Source organism: Giraffa tippelskirchi, chromosome 11, assembly GCF_054371585.1.
Source record: "Giraffa tippelskirchi isolate mGirTip1 chromosome 11, T2T-mGirTip1v1.2.pri, whole genome shotgun sequence".
Classification (NCBI taxonomy): Eukaryota; Metazoa; Chordata; class Mammalia; order Artiodactyla; family Giraffidae; genus Giraffa; species Giraffa tippelskirchi.
Window position 1 is genome coordinate 122,060,612 of NC_137285.1, and position 18,035 is coordinate 122,078,646.

The window sequence follows — 18,035 nt, forward strand, 5'->3', positions numbered from 1 at the left end:
AGCCAGACATCCTGGAATGTGAAGTCAAGTGGGCCTTAGGAAGCATCACTAGGAACAAAGTTAGTGGAGGTGATGGAATTCCAGTTGAGCTTTTAAATCCTGAAAGATGAATCTGTGAAAGTGCTGAACTCAATATGCCAGCAAATTTGGAAAACTCAGCAGTGGCCACAGGACTGGAAAAGTTCAGTTTTCATTCCAATCCCAAAGAAAGGCAATGCCAAAGAATGTTCAAACTACCGCACAACTGCACTCATCTCACACGCTAGTGAAGTAATACTCAAAGTTCTCCAAGCCAGGCTTCAACAGTATGTGAACCGTGAACTTCCGGACGTTCAAGCTGGTTTTAGAAAAGGCAGAGGAACCAGAGATCAAATTGCCAACATCTGCTGGATCATCGAAAAAGTGAGACAGTTCCAGATAAACATCTATTTCTGCTTTATTAACTATGCCAAAGCCTTTGACTGTGTGGATCACAATAAACTGTGGAAAATTCTGAAAGAGATGGGCATACCAGACCACCTGACCTGCCTCTTGAGAAACCTGTATGCAGGTCAGGAAGCAACAATTAGAACTGGACATGGAACAACAGACTGGTTCCAAATAGGAAAAGGAGTATGTCAAGGCTGTATATTGTCACCCTGCTTATTTAACTTATATGCAGAGTACATCATGAGAAACCCTGGGCTGGATGAAGCACAAGCTGGAATCAAGATTGCCGGGAGAAATATCAATAACCTGAGATATGCAGATGACATCACCCTTATGGCAGAAAGTGAAGAAGAACTAAAGAGCCTCTTGAAGAAAGTGAAAGAGGAGAGTTAAAAAGTTGGCTTAAAGCTCTACATTCAGAAAACTAAGATCATGGCATCCGGTCCCATCACTTCATGGCAAATAGATGGGGAAACAGTGGAAACAGTGACAGACTTTATTTTTCTGGGCTCCAAAATCACTGAAAATGGTGATTTCAGCCATGAAATTAAAAGACGCTTAATCCTTGGAAGGAAAGTTATGACCAACCTAGACAGCATATTAAAAAGCAGAGACATTACTTTGCCAACAAAGGTCCATCTAGTCAAGGCTATTGTTTTTCCAGTGGTCATATATGGATGTGAGAGTTGGACTATAAAGAAAGCTGAGCACCAAAGAATTGATGCTTTTGAACTGTGGTGTTGAAGACTCTTGAGAGTCCCTTGGACTGCAAGGAGATCCAACCAGTCCATCCTAAAGAAGATCAGTCCTCCTAAACTAGGAAGGACTGATGTTGAAGCTGAAACTCCAATACTTTGGCTACCTGATGTGAAGAGCTGACTCATTTGAAAAGACCCTGATGCTGGGAAATATTGAGGGGAAGAGGAGAAGGGGATGACAGAGGATGAGATGGTTGGATGGCATCGCCGACTCAATGGACATGGGTTTGTGTGGACTCCGGGATTTGGTGATGGGCAGGGAGGCCTGGTGTGCTGTGGTTCATGGGGTCGCAAAGAGTCGGACATGACTGAGTGACTGAACTTAACTGACCCATATTCTACAGCGTAATCTCCCATCTCCAGGGCTTCAACTTCAATCACATGTTCAAAATCCCTTCTGTCATGTAAAGCTAACATATTTACTGGTTCCAGGATAATAACATATTATTATCCAGGTCATCTCTGGCGGCCATTATTTTGCCTACCATAAACATTTGGCATAATAACTTAGGCATAGACTACATACTCAAATATTTCTGTCATTGTTTTGTTACATTTTAAAACAAAATATTTCAGGGCAAGACATTTTCTGTGGTAAAACAGAGTTGGTGGTGAGGATGGAAGCAGGGAAAATGGTTAGGAAATTTCTGAAAATATCCAAATGATAGATAATTGTATTTTGGATAAGAGAGGCATTTTGGGAGGTGATTAAGAGTGATTGAATTCTGCTTGTGTTTTCAAACATATTGGCATGATTTTCCAGTGGTTTGTATACAGAGTGTAAGAGAGAAATCACAGATGACTCTAAGAGTGGTCCAGAAATGGTGGCAATATTTAAGGATCTAAAGGTACCATAAGTAGAGAAGATGGACCTCCCAAAGAAATCTGTGGGTGATAATTACCAAAGACTAAGGAAGATAATATTCACCTCACATCAGATATACTCAGATGTGCAAATAAGATCCTCCACATTTGAACACAAGTAGGCAGAACCCCAAATTACTGTGATTCGTTTTCTTCCACCTAGTGGGCTGGGACTTTAAAACAGAAAATAGGTTGAGTTATGCAAAAGTAAAAAAACTTTATTTTCTGCACACCTCAGTGATGGACTGAGATTTTCATTTACTATATTCACCAACACTTGGTACAGGCTCTGTGGTAATCCTATCATTGGTTATCAGTATCAGAAATTATCAGTTAACCTGTTGTCTATACTAAACTAGGAGACCCTGAACAGTAAGTATTATTGCTATATTCTTTTTTTTAAATCGCTAGCATTTAGCTTGATGTTTGGAATTTGGGACACTTTTATTACTGAATATGTACAGATGGATAACAATTTTTGTAAGAGAGAGGCTACCTGTGTTTATAGGTAGTTTAATAAAACAAGACTGCACTTAATGACAGATATTGTGGGGTAGAGTGTGATTTACATTCACAATAGCTGGTGCATTTTAGCAGTTGGGTATAAAATTTCATTTTAAAAAAGTCCTTTTAGAGTGACTGCAAATAAGTATGGAGTTTCTTTTGGGGGTGATGAATATTTTCTAAAATTAGACTGTGATGATGGTTGTTGAACAACTCTGTGAGTTTACTAGAACTTTTTAAATTGTACACTATAAATGGTGGAATTTATAGTATGTGACTTATATCTCCAAACTGTTCATATGAGAAATCCTTCAATAAAAGGGCACAGTACAAAAAATTACATCAGCACATAGCCAAAAAACGCAATTGCATAATGGAAGGTATAAAAAGACTATATGAGGCAAAAGAAGTCTTCTGGGAACCAGCATACTCTAGAGACATAATGAGTGCCAACACCACAGGGAGTTGGCCGCTCAGCTCTGAGACTGTCTCCAGCCAGCCTGCCAATAAGCCTTCTCACAAGCTCACCCTCAGCTGGATCTAAAGCCTTCCTGGCATTGTGAGTCAGCCTGAGAGGGACAGGAAGACTGCTGTATGGGCCCTGTAAGTAACATTGTTTTGAAAAAGCTCAGCTCTAGGCAAGCCAAACTTTCCTACCCACAGATGAGAGTCTCCTCACCCAGAGCAGAATTAGCCTAGATAATGGGATGGTGGGCTGAGGTGGAGGGTAGAATTTACATAATTATTTATTCTCAGGAAATCTGTAGAGAAGGGGTGTTTTGTTCTGCCAGGTGTGGGTGGGATGTCCTGTTGTTCATTAGTCAGATGACTTAATCAGTTGCTAATACATTTATCCTAGTTAGTGGTTTGGTGCTCAAGAAAACTAAAGAGGTTTTCAGGGGCTGAAAAGCCCAATGATTCTTACTAAAAATGAAAAAATACCAATTTTGAACATCTAATGCATGTCAGGTACTGTACTAGACACAGTGTGTGTTCAATCTCACAGAGAAGGACACCAAATGAAAGAAAGTTTACATTACTTGTAGGTTTCAGTGAGAATAGTTTTTGAGAGCCTGAGCATTGAAATTAAAAAGAAATAGGTTTAGAATCCCTACGCTGATGTTCACTAGTTGTATGTGATCCTGTATGTTTCATAACTTCTTTCATACTCAATTTCTTCATCAGAAAAGTGAATATAATACTGCTACATGGTGTTATAGTAAAAATGAAAAGATAAAATGCTCATAGAGTACTTGGCAAAGTAATGTTCACAGAGCAGTTGCTGTTGTTATATTTTCATCATTATCACTATACAAGATCTCAAAACTAGTTGGTGTTTGAGCAAGGATCTAAACCCAGATCAGTCACACAACAGCCATGCTGTTGGCAATGACTTGGACAATACTGATAATACTATATAGTCTAATTCAGCAGTTAAAGCCGTCACCACAAACTGCAGCTCATGGGAGTGCAATGGAAGAAGTGCATCACTGTGATCAAAGTGGACAAGAAAATTAGTAGAGAGACTGTAGCTTATTTCCCGTAAGAGAAAATGAAGGCTGTGCAGGGACTCAGAGGATGGGTTGAACAGACTTTCTGGTGATGGTTGCACAAAACATTCGTTTGGGGGAATTTTTGTGTTTCCTCCTAACCATATTCATTAGTCCTCTTTTATTCTTTAAGAATAGTTTCATGTTTTTGATTTAAGAAGATTGCGATGAAATACAACTGCAAGGTTCCACAACCAACCAGACTGCTATTACTAAGCCTCCACATGTAACCCTCTTAAGGCTCCAGTTTTTGACATTTCAGAAATAAAATCAATATGGATTTAATGATGACTTGTATATTGAGGCCAAGTGAGTGGATGGTGAGTATGTGTGGTGTGTGTGTGCATGAGCGAGGCAATTCTGAGCAGATGATCTGCTAGAGTTCGATGTCATTTTCTGATAAATGAAGCAAAGAAGAGGGAGCCAGGTTTGGAATGGGAGAGGGGGTAGGATCTTCTTGATTCTTACTGACTGAGCTGTCTGAGGATATATGGGTGGAGCTATCCCTTGGGTATAGATAAAATAGTTTATTCACATTTTATTCACTGGCCCTAAGCAGAGAACTTTGATTTGTTCTCCAAATTACTGCCAGTTCTTTTCCTAAATCATCAATTTGATTTACTCATTCTACTTCCATAACCTAGTTGAAGCCTAGGAATCTTCTTACAGCTTGAAAATTCTATTAACTTTTAAAATGCAGAACTTTGGAGAGGCCGTAATTTGGTCTCAGGTTTCTGAGTCATAAGGATATAAGTGCAAAAAATAAGAGGAACTTCTTGGAAGAAAATGACAGTCTTCAGTTCAGTTCAGTTGCTCAGTCATGTCCAACTCTTTGTGACCCCATGGACTGCAGCATGCCAGGCTTCCCTGTCCATCACCAGCTCCCAGAGCCTACTCAAACTCATGTCCATCACGTCAGTGATGCCATCCAACCATCTCATCCTCTGTCGTCCCCTTCTCCTCCTGCCTTCAATCTTTCCCAGCATCAGGGTCTTTCCAAATGAGTCAGTTCTTCCCATCAGGTGGCCAAAGTATTAGAGTTTCAGCTTCAGCATCAGTCCTTCCAATGAATATTCAGGACTGATTTCCTTTAGGATGGACTGGTTGGATCTCCTTGCAGTGCAAGGAACTCTCAAGAGTCTTCTCCAATACCACAGTTCAAAAGCATCAGTTTTTTGGTGCTCAGCTTTCTTTATATTCCATCCCTCATATCCATACATGATGACTACTGGAAAAACCATAGCTTTGACTAGATGGACCTTTGTTGGTAATGTCTCTGCTTTTTAATATGTTGTCTATATTGGTCATAGCTTTGCTTCCAAGGAGCAAGCGTCTTTTAATTTCGTGGCTGCAGTCACCATCTTCAGTGATTTTGGAGCCAAAAAAAAGTCTTAAAGAGAGTCTTAAAGAACAGCACAATTACAAGACAGGGAACAAAAATATCGTTTGATCACCAGGGCAGAAAATCTCACAGAATCACTATCATTGAAGCTAATAAAGGAGACAGTTTCAAAGAGGAAATGGTCAACACTGAGAAAATGTGAAATGAGGGAGAGGAAAATGAATGTGCAAATAAACTTTTAGACTTCGTATTTAGGAAGTCACTGGTGACAGTTGGGGAATATTCTGAGAGCCATTAGAGAAATAATCTGGATTGTTACAGAGGGTGAAGGAATGATAAACAAAAGTATACTGCCTTTCAAAGAACATTTTTGTTATTATAAAATATGGCAGGAAACTGAGAGAAACAGTTTATGTTGTATTTCTCCCACTAGCTAAGCACAGTGGCTGGTTAAGAAAGATGCTCAATCTGTCTTGGTTGAATTGAATGTGTTGGAAAAAATCAACATAAATGTGTGGGAAGCTTAAATTAATAGATTTGGATAAAACCTTGAGTATTGTAGAGTGCAGAAAGGGAGTCAGTGGTACTAAATAAGACACTAAAGAAGGACCAGAGCATCAGAGCTTCAGCTTTAGCATCAGTCCTTCCAATGAATATTCAGGACTGATTTCCTTTAGGATTGATTGGTTTGATCTTGCAGTCCAAGGAACCCTCAAGAGTCTTCTCCAACACTACAGTTCAAAAGCATCAATTCTTTGGCACTCAGCTTTCTTTATGGTCCAACTCTCACATCCACACATGACTACTAGAAAAACTAATTTTGACTGGATGAACCTTTGTTGGCAAAGTAATGTCTCTGCTTTTTAATATGCTGTTTAAGTTGGTCATAACTTTTCTTCCAAGGAGCAAGTGTCTTTTAATGTAATGGCTGCAGTCACCATCTGTAGTGATTTTGGAGCCCAAGAAAATAAAGTCTGTCACTATTTCCATTGCTTCCACATCAACTTGCCATGAAGTGATGGGACCAGATGGCCATGATCTTAGTTTTCTGAATGTTGAGCTTTAAGCCAACTTTTTCACTCTCCTCTTTCACTGTCAACAAGAGTCTCTTTAGTTCTTCTTCACTTTCTGCCATAAGGGTGGTGTCATCTGCATATCTGAGGTTATTGATATTTCTCCCGGCAATCTTGATTCCAGCTTGTGCTTCTTCCAGCCCAGCATTTCTCATGATGTACTCTGCATATAAGTTAAATAAGCAGGGTGACAACATACAGCCTTGACGTATTCCTTTTCCTATTTGGAACCAGTCTGTTGTTCCATGTCCAGTTCTAACTGTTGCTTCCTGACCTGCATACAGGTTTCTCAAGAGGCAGGTCAGGTGGTCTGGTATTCCCATCTCTTTAAGAATTTCTCACAGTTTATTGTGATCCACACAGTGAAAGGCTTTGGCATAGTCCATAAGGCAGAAATAGATGTTTTTCTGGAACTCTCTTGCTTTTTCGATGATCCAACAGATGTTGGCAGTTTGATCTGTTTCCTCTGCCTTTTCTAAATCCAGCTTGAGCATCTAGAAGTTCATGGTTCACGTACTGTTGAAGCCTGGCTTGGAGAATTTTGAGCATTACTTTACTAGAGAGTGAGATGAGTGCAATTGTGCGGTAGTTTGAGCATTCTTTGGTATTGCCTTTCTTTGGGATTGGAATGAAACTGACTTTTTCCAGTCCTGTGGCCACTGCTGAGTTTTCGAAATTTGCTGGCCTATCGAGTGCAGCACTTTCTCAGCATCACCTTTGAGGATTTGAAATAGCTCAACTGGAATTCCATCACCTCCACTAGCTTTGTTCATAGTGATGCTTCCTAAGGCCCACTTGACTTTGCGTTCCAGGATATCTGGCTCTAGGTTGGTGATCACACCATCATGATTATCTGGATCATGAAGATCTATTTTTTATAGTTCTTCTATATATTCTTACCACCTCTTCTTATCTTCTTATCTTCTGCTTCTGTTAGGTCCATATCATTTCTGTCCTTTATTGTGCCCATCTTTGCATGAAATGTTCCCTTGGTATCTCTAATTTTCCTGAAGAAATCTCTAGACTTTCCCATTCTATTGTTTTCCTCTATTTCTTGGCACTGATTGCTGAGGAAGGCTTTCTTATCTCTTCTTGCTATTCTCTGGAACTCTACATTCAAATGGGTATATCTTTCCTTTTCTCCTTTGCCTTTCACTTCTCTTCTTTTCTCAGCTATTTGTTAAGTCCCCCTCAGACAATCATTTTGCCTTTTTGCATTTCTTTTTCTTGGGGATGGTCTTGACCACTGCCTTCTGTACAATGTCATGAACCTCCATCCGTAGTTCTTCAGGCACTCTATGAGATCTAATCCCTTGAATCTATTTGTCACTTCCACTGTATAATCGTAAGGGATTTGATTTAGGTCATACCTGAATGGTCTAGTGGTTTTCCCTACTTTCTTTAATTTAATAGCTCTACAACTAGTGGCATTTGTTTGTCTGTGATTCCTCTGATATGCACATGCCTAGTACACAGTTTTTCAAACAGGCAATTTTACTTTTTTTTCATAAGTGTCACTGGGCTCTGATTAAAGATGAGGTTTTCTGCCTCTCAATGATGAGGTCCTGACATCTCTCTGGTTTTCTCAGGCACCAAACCTCCGTTATTTGCTTGCTTTTTACCATTAGTGCTGACACAATTTGGTGAACATCCAGTTTGATGCTGGAACAAATGAGGTATTTATGGTAGATGATCAAGAGTGTAAGGGGAGTTGCTGGCTCTGAAAGGAATAAGGAAGCCCCTGTGTCTGAGCCCAGCATGGATGATAAGAGGGTGCAGGCAGAGTGTTGGTTTAGACCAATGGAAAAGAAGGTATTCAAGGAAGTTCTCTTCTGCCAAGCTCAGCACAGATCATTTCAACCTGTACCATTCTTCTGATCATGCAGTAAGAAAGGGAAGGGGGAAAAAATGACAAGAATGAAAACAAGCAGCATTAAATTGAATCATAAAATAAGGGGAATCATGAAGACTTTAGGTTGAAAGAGAAATTGTTCATTTAGCAGTTTATTTTTTTTAACTGATCTCATAAAATTGTGTAGAGCTCAGTGACAAAATTTACACTTAATCATTGCAAATCATTGTGAAAATGATTGTGACAGGCAGAATTAGTTGACATATATGGAGGTCTTTTGTATTCTCATAACAATTTTTATTATTCATCATGATATGCTGGATATTTAAATTATAAGCAGCAGCATTCATTCTCCCTTAATTATAAACTCTGTAAGAGGTGTTTTGTTTGTGTTATATCTTAGCTTCCAACACAGCACTGTGCCCAGAGTAGGTGCTCAGGAAATGTCTCTGAGAGTGTAAGGCAAGAGCAAAGAAGCAATATTACAAGCTCATTCTGGCTTGACCCTTTCTGGCTTGGAATACTTTGTCTTGACAGACACAAAATGTGGAATTATTTCAAGTACTGTTTTTCTTGGAAAGCCTTTTGCAAATACCCCAAACCTTTTATACACAGAATTGAAGTGATCCCTTTTTCATGATTTCTCTACCTCCGAGTAACCTCAGAAAGTTGTTAACTTCAAAAACTGAGTCCCAGGTTCTATGAAAATGATAAGAAATAGGTCAAAGACTTGTGGAAAATGAGATGTGAACCCATTATTTTAGATTATCATGAGTATCATTCATTTAATAGATTTTTAGTTTATCTTCCTGATCAATACATACTTATTAAATGTAAAAGGTGTAAAAAAATTTTTTTCAGAAATCACTATAGTTATAATTAATTTCAAAAAGTGCTAATAGAACCTGTTAATCTGTCAAACTTTCACAGTTAATTGTGAAATACATGCCAGTTTTGGGAGACAGTATCTATTGATACTTCATTTTTTAAAGTATTTTTTTTTAATTGTTTATTTATTTTTGGCTGCTCTGGGTCTTTCTTGCTGCATGTGATTTCTCTAGTTGCAGCAAGCAGAGGTTACTCTCTAGCAGAGGCATGCATTTCTCATTGTAGTGGTTTCTCTTATTGTAGAGCACTTGTTCTAAGTACCCAGCCTTCAGTAGTTGAGGCACATAACATTATTTGCCCCAAGACATGTGAGATCTTCTTAGACCAAGAATCAAATCTGTGTCCCCTGCATTGTCAGGCAGATTTTTTTTTTTTTTAACCTGTGAACCACTAGGGAATCTTGATACTTCATTTCTATAAAATGATCAAATCCATGGCACTCAATAAACAATCATTGGGAGTAGTGTCCAGAAAAAAATTCCCTTTTTAAATAAATATTCCCTTTTTGTTAACTCTCATTTCCTTTATGAGATTTGCTAATATATCCTGATAGTAATTTGATTGGTTCTCTGAAGACAGTCTTATTTTTCTAAACTGGAGACTATGAAGTCATAGTTCATTGATTTGACCAACTCATGTAACATAACACTCTTTTTTCCTTGACTTTTCCATTAATCAAATTAAAAATTTCCTGTTAAAACTAAGAGACGTATTTAGGGAATTCTTGACCTTGCACTTTGGGTGAAACTGTGTGATCTGGAAACGCTTAGGTTCCCTTAAGGAACAGTGACCTTAACGTTGGTTACAAGTTCATTCTGGCTCAACCCTCTTTCACATATGCCATTCTAAAAGCTTTGGAATACTAATCTCTGTTTCCCCCATACCCCTTCTTCCAACTCATACAGACCTGTTTACCCAGGCTGCAATTGCTTACTCAATGAAAAATAAAGTTTTATGTTCCCCTCCAAAGCAAAGCAATAAGATTCTATTAGGTGTCTCCTGAGAACCATGTCTTAACAAAATGGAGAAAAGTCTGTTCTTTGCTAATGGAGAAAAGCTAGTCTTTAAAGAAATTGAAGAAATATATTTGAAACTGACAACATGTTATATCAAGTTGGGGTCAGAGGCCTCTGTAGGTAATAAGTCTGTGTTCTAGCTCTCCATCTTTCTAATGCAATTCCAGGTGCTGTAAGGGTCTGGTCAAGGGTCAAATGACAAAGGTCATTTGAAAGGTTAGATACAATAGTCACCTGCATGTGACCGCACTGATGCCTAAGTCATTTATTATCACTTAATACACGTTATTTTGCATTATAAGTATCGCTTTCTCAATATTTTCTGGCTTCCCAAATTATCTGTAAGCTTCACTGCTTTTCTTCTCTTGACCAATGTAATATTGCTCCTCCAAAGCCTCAATCGTTTGTCTCTGATGCCAACTATACAGAATATATTCCAAAGAGGATGGAATATGGTCAGCCACTCTTGGGTCAAGAGTCTTTTCTTAGTTCTGCCATCTTTGGCTAGAGGAAAAGATCACATAATACAAACCTTGCTACCAGCAAAATGTTCCAGGGAAGAAAAATCATGAGCAGGAGCAAATACAGGAAAAAAAAAAAAGTATTTTTAAAGCAGTTGAAATTTTGCAATTATTTTATCAATTTATATCAGCCATTCATATTTACATGTTATATAGATCATCTCTGGTTAGTTTTTGGTTGAATAAAATTATTTGTAATTGGATTGCCTGTTTAAATGTAAGTTTTTTGGTTATTCCAGGATTTCATCTTGGAATTCTGTACTTTTAATTCATCATGTCAAACTTGCAAAATACCACATCCTCTTCCATCATTTTCCTGCTGACTGGTGTTCCCGAGCTGGAAGCCTTCCACACCTGGATCTCCATTCCCTTCTGCTTTCTCTATGCAACTGCTCTCTCAGGAAACAGCCTGGTTCTCTTTGCCATCGTTACTCAGCCCAGCCTCCATGAGCCCATGTACTATTTCCTGTCCATGTTGTCCACCACTGACCTTGGCTTGTCAATATCCACTCTGTTCACCATGCTGGGTATATTCTGGTTCAATGCCAGGGAGATCAGCTTTAATGCCTGCTTGTCACAAATGTTTTTTATTAAACTCTTCACTGTCATGGAATCATCAGTGCTGTTGGCCATGGCTTTTGATCGTTTTGTGGCCATCTCTGAACCCCTCAGGTATGCCATGATTTTAACGGACTCCAGAATAACTCAAATTGGAGTGGCCATTGTCATCAGGGGGACGCTAACACTCACGCCAATGGTAGCACTTCTTACAAGACTGTCCTATTGCCGCAGCCACGTGCTCCACCACTCCTACTGTTTCCACCCTGATGTGATGAAGCTCTCGTGCACAGACACCAGGATCAACAGTGCAGTGGGGCTGACTGCCATGATCTCTACTGTTGGTGTGGACTCAATCCTCATCCCCTTTTCTTATGTTTTGATCATTAAGACTATCCTCAGCATTGCATCCCCAGAAGAGGGGAAGAAAGCCTTCAACACATGTATCTCTCATATTGGGGCTGTTGCCATTTTCTATATCCCATTGATCAGTCTGTCCTTTGTTCACAGATTCGGGAAACGGGCCCCAGCCTATGTACATACTATGATTGCTAACACCTACCTGCCAATCCCCCCTGTCATGAACCCCATCATCTACAGTGTGAAGACAAAACAGATACGCAGAGCTGTGATAAAAATTCTCCATTCCAAAGACACATAGAATCATAGAAACAGTCTATGTCAGGTTGTTTTATCAACTGAAAAGTGAATCTGGTGATCACAGATGCCAAATGTGCAAATATTTAAGATCAAAGATGAAATATATTTAGAAAATCAGCTTGACTGACCCATTTATTTTACAAATGAGGAGATGAGACATTAGAATAAGAGGAACGAACAGCTTTACTGTCTAGAATTTCTCCTCCAATGACTGCTTATTCTAAACTGTTGTTTATCCTGCCAGTAGTCTGTCTCTTTTTACTTCATCCACTTCTCAGCAGATAAGATGACACAATATGAAAAAGTCACTCCTTTTTGAGAAATAGGTAGTATTTTCTAACTGTAATAAAATTTTAACTAATATTTATTATTTCCTTTGACCAGTCATCGTTCTGTTTTTTACACATATTAACACATTTTTATATTCAAAACAAAATTATAAGATAGTCACTTTCATTATTAATGAGAAAAACTGAAGCACAAAAATGGTAAGTAACATGGTTAAACAGCTAGTAAGTAATGAAGCCATATTTCCTTTCCACCTGCAAACTGACTTCCTTCAAGGTCCTCCTACTCTTAACTTTAATGGTGTATGTAGTATAAACCATATATATATTTATATAGCTATACTATATTTGTATGTAATATAAACGTGTATATATAATATAATATATAATTATACATGAATTGGATCCCCTAGAGGAGGAAATGGCAGCCCACTCCAGTATTCTTGCCAGGAGAATTCCGTGACAGTGGAGCCTGGCAGGCTACAGTCCATGGGGTCGCAGAGAATGGGACATGACTGATTATCTGAGCAGCAGTGTACATAAATTAACTAACTTGTACTCGGGGGGACACAATTTAGCCAAACAAAGTATTCTCTAGAAATTTTCAACCAATTAATCAAGTAAAAGCCTAAAACAAAATCCTCAAACCTCACAAATGTATTTCTATCTGATGTTCTTTCCCAGCTAAGCATATTCCAGAATTTCTTTCTGACCTCCCTCAACTTTCTGCCCCAGCAGAAACTGAAAAGTGACTAGAATTGCGAAGGAATTACAAGTTGTGTTATTACAATTGTTTTAATTTGTAGCATTTATTTCATGTATGGCTTAATCCAGCAAGTTAATTATTTTTTCCAACCTGGGTATATCCAATAATTCTCAAAAATTTAAAGTGCTTGTTTCAATGATACATTGGTATCACTCAGTAATGGTGGGCCCTATAGCTGGTATCAGATCCAACAAGGAAGTAGAAGTAGTCATTCATACTACAGGGAATTTATTCACAATATCAGCTACTTTATAGTTAGGATGATGTCTAAATCCTCAACATGTTTGACAATAGTATTTTCAGAGTCAATTACTGTTAATCTTCATCTTCGTTATCATTGTATGTTGAAATGTCCCAGAACTTTGTTCTCAAACCTGTCTTATTCTTTGTTATATTCTCATTTCTGGTCATCTAATTTAACATCATGTCTTTACATACCATCTATATGCTTGTAAATCCCAAATAAGTATTTATAATATAGTCCAGACTCATATCTAATTGCCTGTGCATCAGTATCTTCGTTTGGACATCTAAAAGTCATCTTAGACTCTTCATATCCAAAACCATATCCTGGTATTCACATCAAGGAAAAAACATTCTCAATCACAGTTTTCTATAACCCAGAAACTCTGCCTTTCAAGATGCTGAGAGAAGACTTGGAGTTACTTCTGGCACATGTCTGTCTCCCCCATTCTACATCCAATCTTTAGCAAATGCTGACGACTCTTTATTCCAGGTATTCCAGATGTTGATATCTGGAGTACAACTACTTTCTACTACTTCTACTGCTACCACCATGTTCCAAGCCATCATCATTTTGAACCTGATTTTGCTTTATGGTACAGTCTATTTCCCCCACGGGTAGTTAAAAGGATTATCTTAATACACAAGACAAATCATGTCACATCCTCTGTGCAACATGTTCCAGAGGCCTCCTGTCTTACCCAAGAAACATTTGCAGTCATTATAATACCTTACAAGAATTTATGTGCTCTGACTCGTCTTCACCAGCTCAACTTCATCTCCTACTACTTTCCTCCTTACTCACTCGACTACACCCACACTAACCTCCAAACATTCCCTTAAACACACTGAGCATGCTTCATCCTCAGACTTTGCACTTGCAGATCTCCTTACTTGGGATGTTCTTCCTCCTGAAGTGTGATTTACTGCCTGTCACCATGCAGTCTCTGCTCATGTGCCCCCTTATTACAGGGCCCTTTATACTACAAAAAATAATAATGACAACAACACCTCTTTCTCAATTCCTGCCTACATTCACTCTCTTCCTTACCTACCTTGTTTTAACTTCCAGGGCTTTCACACCCTCTGAAACGCATTACATATCTGTTTATTTCTTTTCTAGCTTCCCCATTAAAAGGTAAGGTCTTTGAGAATAAGGACTTTGTTTCATTTAAGCTCTCTTCCTGCCAGATAGAAAAAAAAAAAATCATAAAATCTGTGTGGCCTGGCTCTATTTACTGCTCAAAGTCTTTGCTTCCCCTCCACCCAGTGCTCCAGGCACAACAAACAACTTGCATTTCCTTAGCCTTGATTGTTCTATCTCACTTTCAAGCCTTTGCACAGGCTCCTCCACTTACAGCACCCTCACTATTCCCTCTGCCCAAGTAGAAGTGGCTTTCCTTCAGAGATGTTTTCATGATGCCTCAAGTCTGTCTGGTGTCCTTTTCATGTTTTCCTGCATCATTTTGTGCTTCTTCTTCATGGCACCCTTTTTCAGACTCTACTGTAAGCATTCTCCCCACAAAAGACTGCTTACTTCTTGAGATCAAGGGACCATGTCTCAGTCACCATTAGAAATAAGAGAAAATGCACACATGATGTAGGTTCACAGACTCAATCTTTGTTTGATGTTTCCACACATAATGTAAGATAGGACAGGGAGATAGGGGAGAAACATAACGAGGTGCTTGGGCTAGAGAAGATGGATGGGGTACCCAGAGTCCTAAACATGGGAGGAGATGGAACTTCAGTCTTAAGAACTAGACAGCCAGGAAGCTGTCACTGCTTCTACAGATGTTTCTCCCCCATCAGCACCCTCCCGCAGGACCAACACTAACATGTGAAAAGCCCCACTGTGTAACCATCCAAGCAACTTGTAAGCTTCCATTCCTAGGAAGTGCATAATGTAAATGTTAAGGGAAATGGGGGTGGGGTGCAGAGCAAATGTCATCTCTGACCCAAGGGACAAGCTCACAATGAATTGGAGATTTTTCTAAAGGCCAGAGCAGTGGTAGACACATGGCCACTATTTCACTTGGACTCCTTAATGAAAATCCTTAAATGTTCTGTAAGTCCTATGAGGCCCTATATGATCCAATTGCCCATTACTTCTCTGACTGTATCTCCCTACTACTCTTGCCCTGGTTCCCTCTGCTAGGCACTGTGGCCTTCTTGGTGTTCTAAACCCCCAGATACATTTTCTTCTCAGGAAGTTTATTTGTGGTTTCTTTTCCTTCTTCCTGAAATAGTCTTCTTCAAATACCTCCATGGATATATTTCTCACTCTGTCAGGCTTCTCCTCAAATGCTTTCATTCTGTGTGGTCTTCGTAATGTTGTGCAATAGCTTCATTCAAAATTTCTACTATCCCCTTGAGATGTATTTATTTCCTTCTTCCCTTTATTTGTTTCTCCTGAAGCCTACCTAACATGCTCTTTCATTTTTTATAGCAACTCCAATTATTGTCTGTACCCCTAACCAGAATATTCCATGAGGCTGGAGATTTGTATGTGTGGCATCTGTTTTTCTTATTACATTGCTGTCGTTGTTCAGTTGCTAGGTCATGTCCAAATCTTTGTGACCCCATGAGCTGCAGCATGCCAGGCTTGATAAATCTTTGTTGAATGTGAATAAATAAAGAATCCGAATACTTGGTTCTCTGACCATATTATAACTCATGAACCATATGACCTAAGCAAAGAGACTTTAGGTCATGTGTATGCTTTATCTGTGACACAGGTGCAATGAAAGTGGCTTCCTCACCTGAAAGTCCGTTTCATCAACTGAAAGAAAAGCTGGGGCTGGGAAAAGAGAAGTTCAAGAGGTGCACGGCGTTATTTTGAATTATGGGACTACATTTTTGTGTGCCTGTCTCAATAAAGAGGATACGAACTCCTGAAGCTCAAGAACCTAACCACATACATTGGCAGCTGTGTCTAGTAAAGTGGCTAACTCGAGTTTGAGTTACTTGGAGGAGCAGATATAGATTGTCGAGAGCCCTGTATGTGTAAGTGTGGGAGTGACGGCAGAGGCGGCGGGCCCCTGGTAATCTTCGCCCATCCACCCCCACCAGACTAAAACAGTGGGAAGCCTGTGGGAGTGACATACAAGTGGCCATGGAGGTATTGCTCCCTGCCTGCCCAGCCCCCAGGCCCTCAGTCCATATTCCCGTAGCTTGTCCCCATGGGATTCCTAGGCAGAGTTATAAATAAATCTGTGCCTGGAAGGGAGAGTCAGCTTCAGCTGCCTCTCATCAGGACTGTACCATATTCAAGTGAGTGCATCCTCACTGGGGTCAGGCAGCCCACAGTCCCTAGCATCCTAAGGAACCCTGAAGACCCTACAAACTGTCTCATGGCAGAGTAAGGGGAAGCCCTTGTATCCCACCCACATCTTCATGGATAAGGAAGAAGTGATCCAGAGCATTAGCTGCCACCCAGAAAGGCAAGTGAGAATAGATGCTACAGCCACACTCAGACTCAAAGAGAAGCTGAAACGGGGTCTGGCTAGAGGTCTCTTTAGACAGAAGGCCAGACCACATGGGAGGGAAACATGAGGTCTTCTGGGATAGGCAACTGGGGAGATGAAACAATGGCCCCAAGTCTTAGGCTGCTATCAGCAAAGCAGAAAAGGTGCCCTGCAGAGAGAAGAGTCAGGGAGATAATCTGACTCTGAGGCCACCAGAGACCCTTCTGTCTGCCCATGCGGATGCTGTCATCAGAGGTGCTGAGAAAGGGGAAATGCATTACTGTGCTCCCCTTGCTACCCTCCATGCTTGTGAGCCTCTGCCTCTGGAAAACGCTTTTCATTCTCTGACAGCACCTGAGGGGGACAAAGCTGGGATCTGATACTTGTCAAGGAAGGTAGCTGTAATATCTTGGCACATGTCTGAGAATGGAGAAGAACAAATAGTCATCAGAGGAGAGATTTTCTGACCTTTGAACCTGGATCTGTTCTTCCTTGCTTATCCAAGATGAGGATAATCTAAGTCAAAAATTTTAGTTTTCATTTTATCATATTGTGTTTTTAGATACCTGGTCACTCTCCTCTCCAAACCCTCTCCAAACCCTCTCCACTAAGGCCAAATAGAAGAGCATGTCTCAGCAGCAGAAAGGACACAGGTTAGGAGTGAAGAGGAATCCTGGTGGGGTGGGGGGGAAGTGGGGAGGATGAACAGTTTAATCCCAATATCACTGATGAAGTCACCTGCAGAGTGTATTCTAAAGATTCAGAACATCTTTTGAAAAGCCAAGCCTTTAGCTCTTTAGAGACAATTAGCTCTATATACCAGGGTACCTAGGGAGACTTTCAGGAAAGAGTTTGATGAGGTCAGAACACAGAATAAGGCAGAGCAACATTGAGTTTCCTAAGAAAGCAAAGACTCACCTAATATAAATAACTCAAGGCCAGAGGTTCCAAGAAAGATAAAGCTCTAGGAGTATTAAGACTCAACTCAAGCTCTATTTGTAGCAGTGAGAGTGACCTTAGAGACAACTTTTAAAAGTAGAGGGACCCATCAGCCAGGAACAGAGAGAAAGCCTTCACAGGGAAAGCAGCCTGCTAGGATCCTATCAGCACCTTCATCTTCAGAGAATTCATTGGTGGGAGCTACTACTGAAAGGTGTAGCTCCCACCCAGCAAGCTACTTGATGACCCCAGATAAGTTCCTTGTTACCTTAAGATATTGACTTTGGCCTTTTTTCCTTAATTTTTATTTTGTGGGTT

The 18,035-nt window shown here is 39.8% G+C and overlaps 2 protein-coding genes across 3 annotated transcripts in view; both read left to right on the forward strand.

Annotated features, from left to right (window-relative positions):
- The window catches only part of LOC145525653 (olfactory receptor 51I2-like), a 550,369-nt gene that overhangs the window by 516,185 nt on the left and 16,149 nt on the right, over positions 1-18,035 (forward strand). The gene's annotated exons all lie outside the window — the stretch shown is intronic.
- LOC145526314 (olfactory receptor OR51C1-like) lies at positions 11,072-12,016 on the forward strand. The gene has a single exon (XM_081541676.1). The coding sequence runs from the start codon at positions 11,072-11,074 to the stop codon at positions 12,014-12,016; it is 945 nt and encodes a 314-aa protein (XP_081397802.1).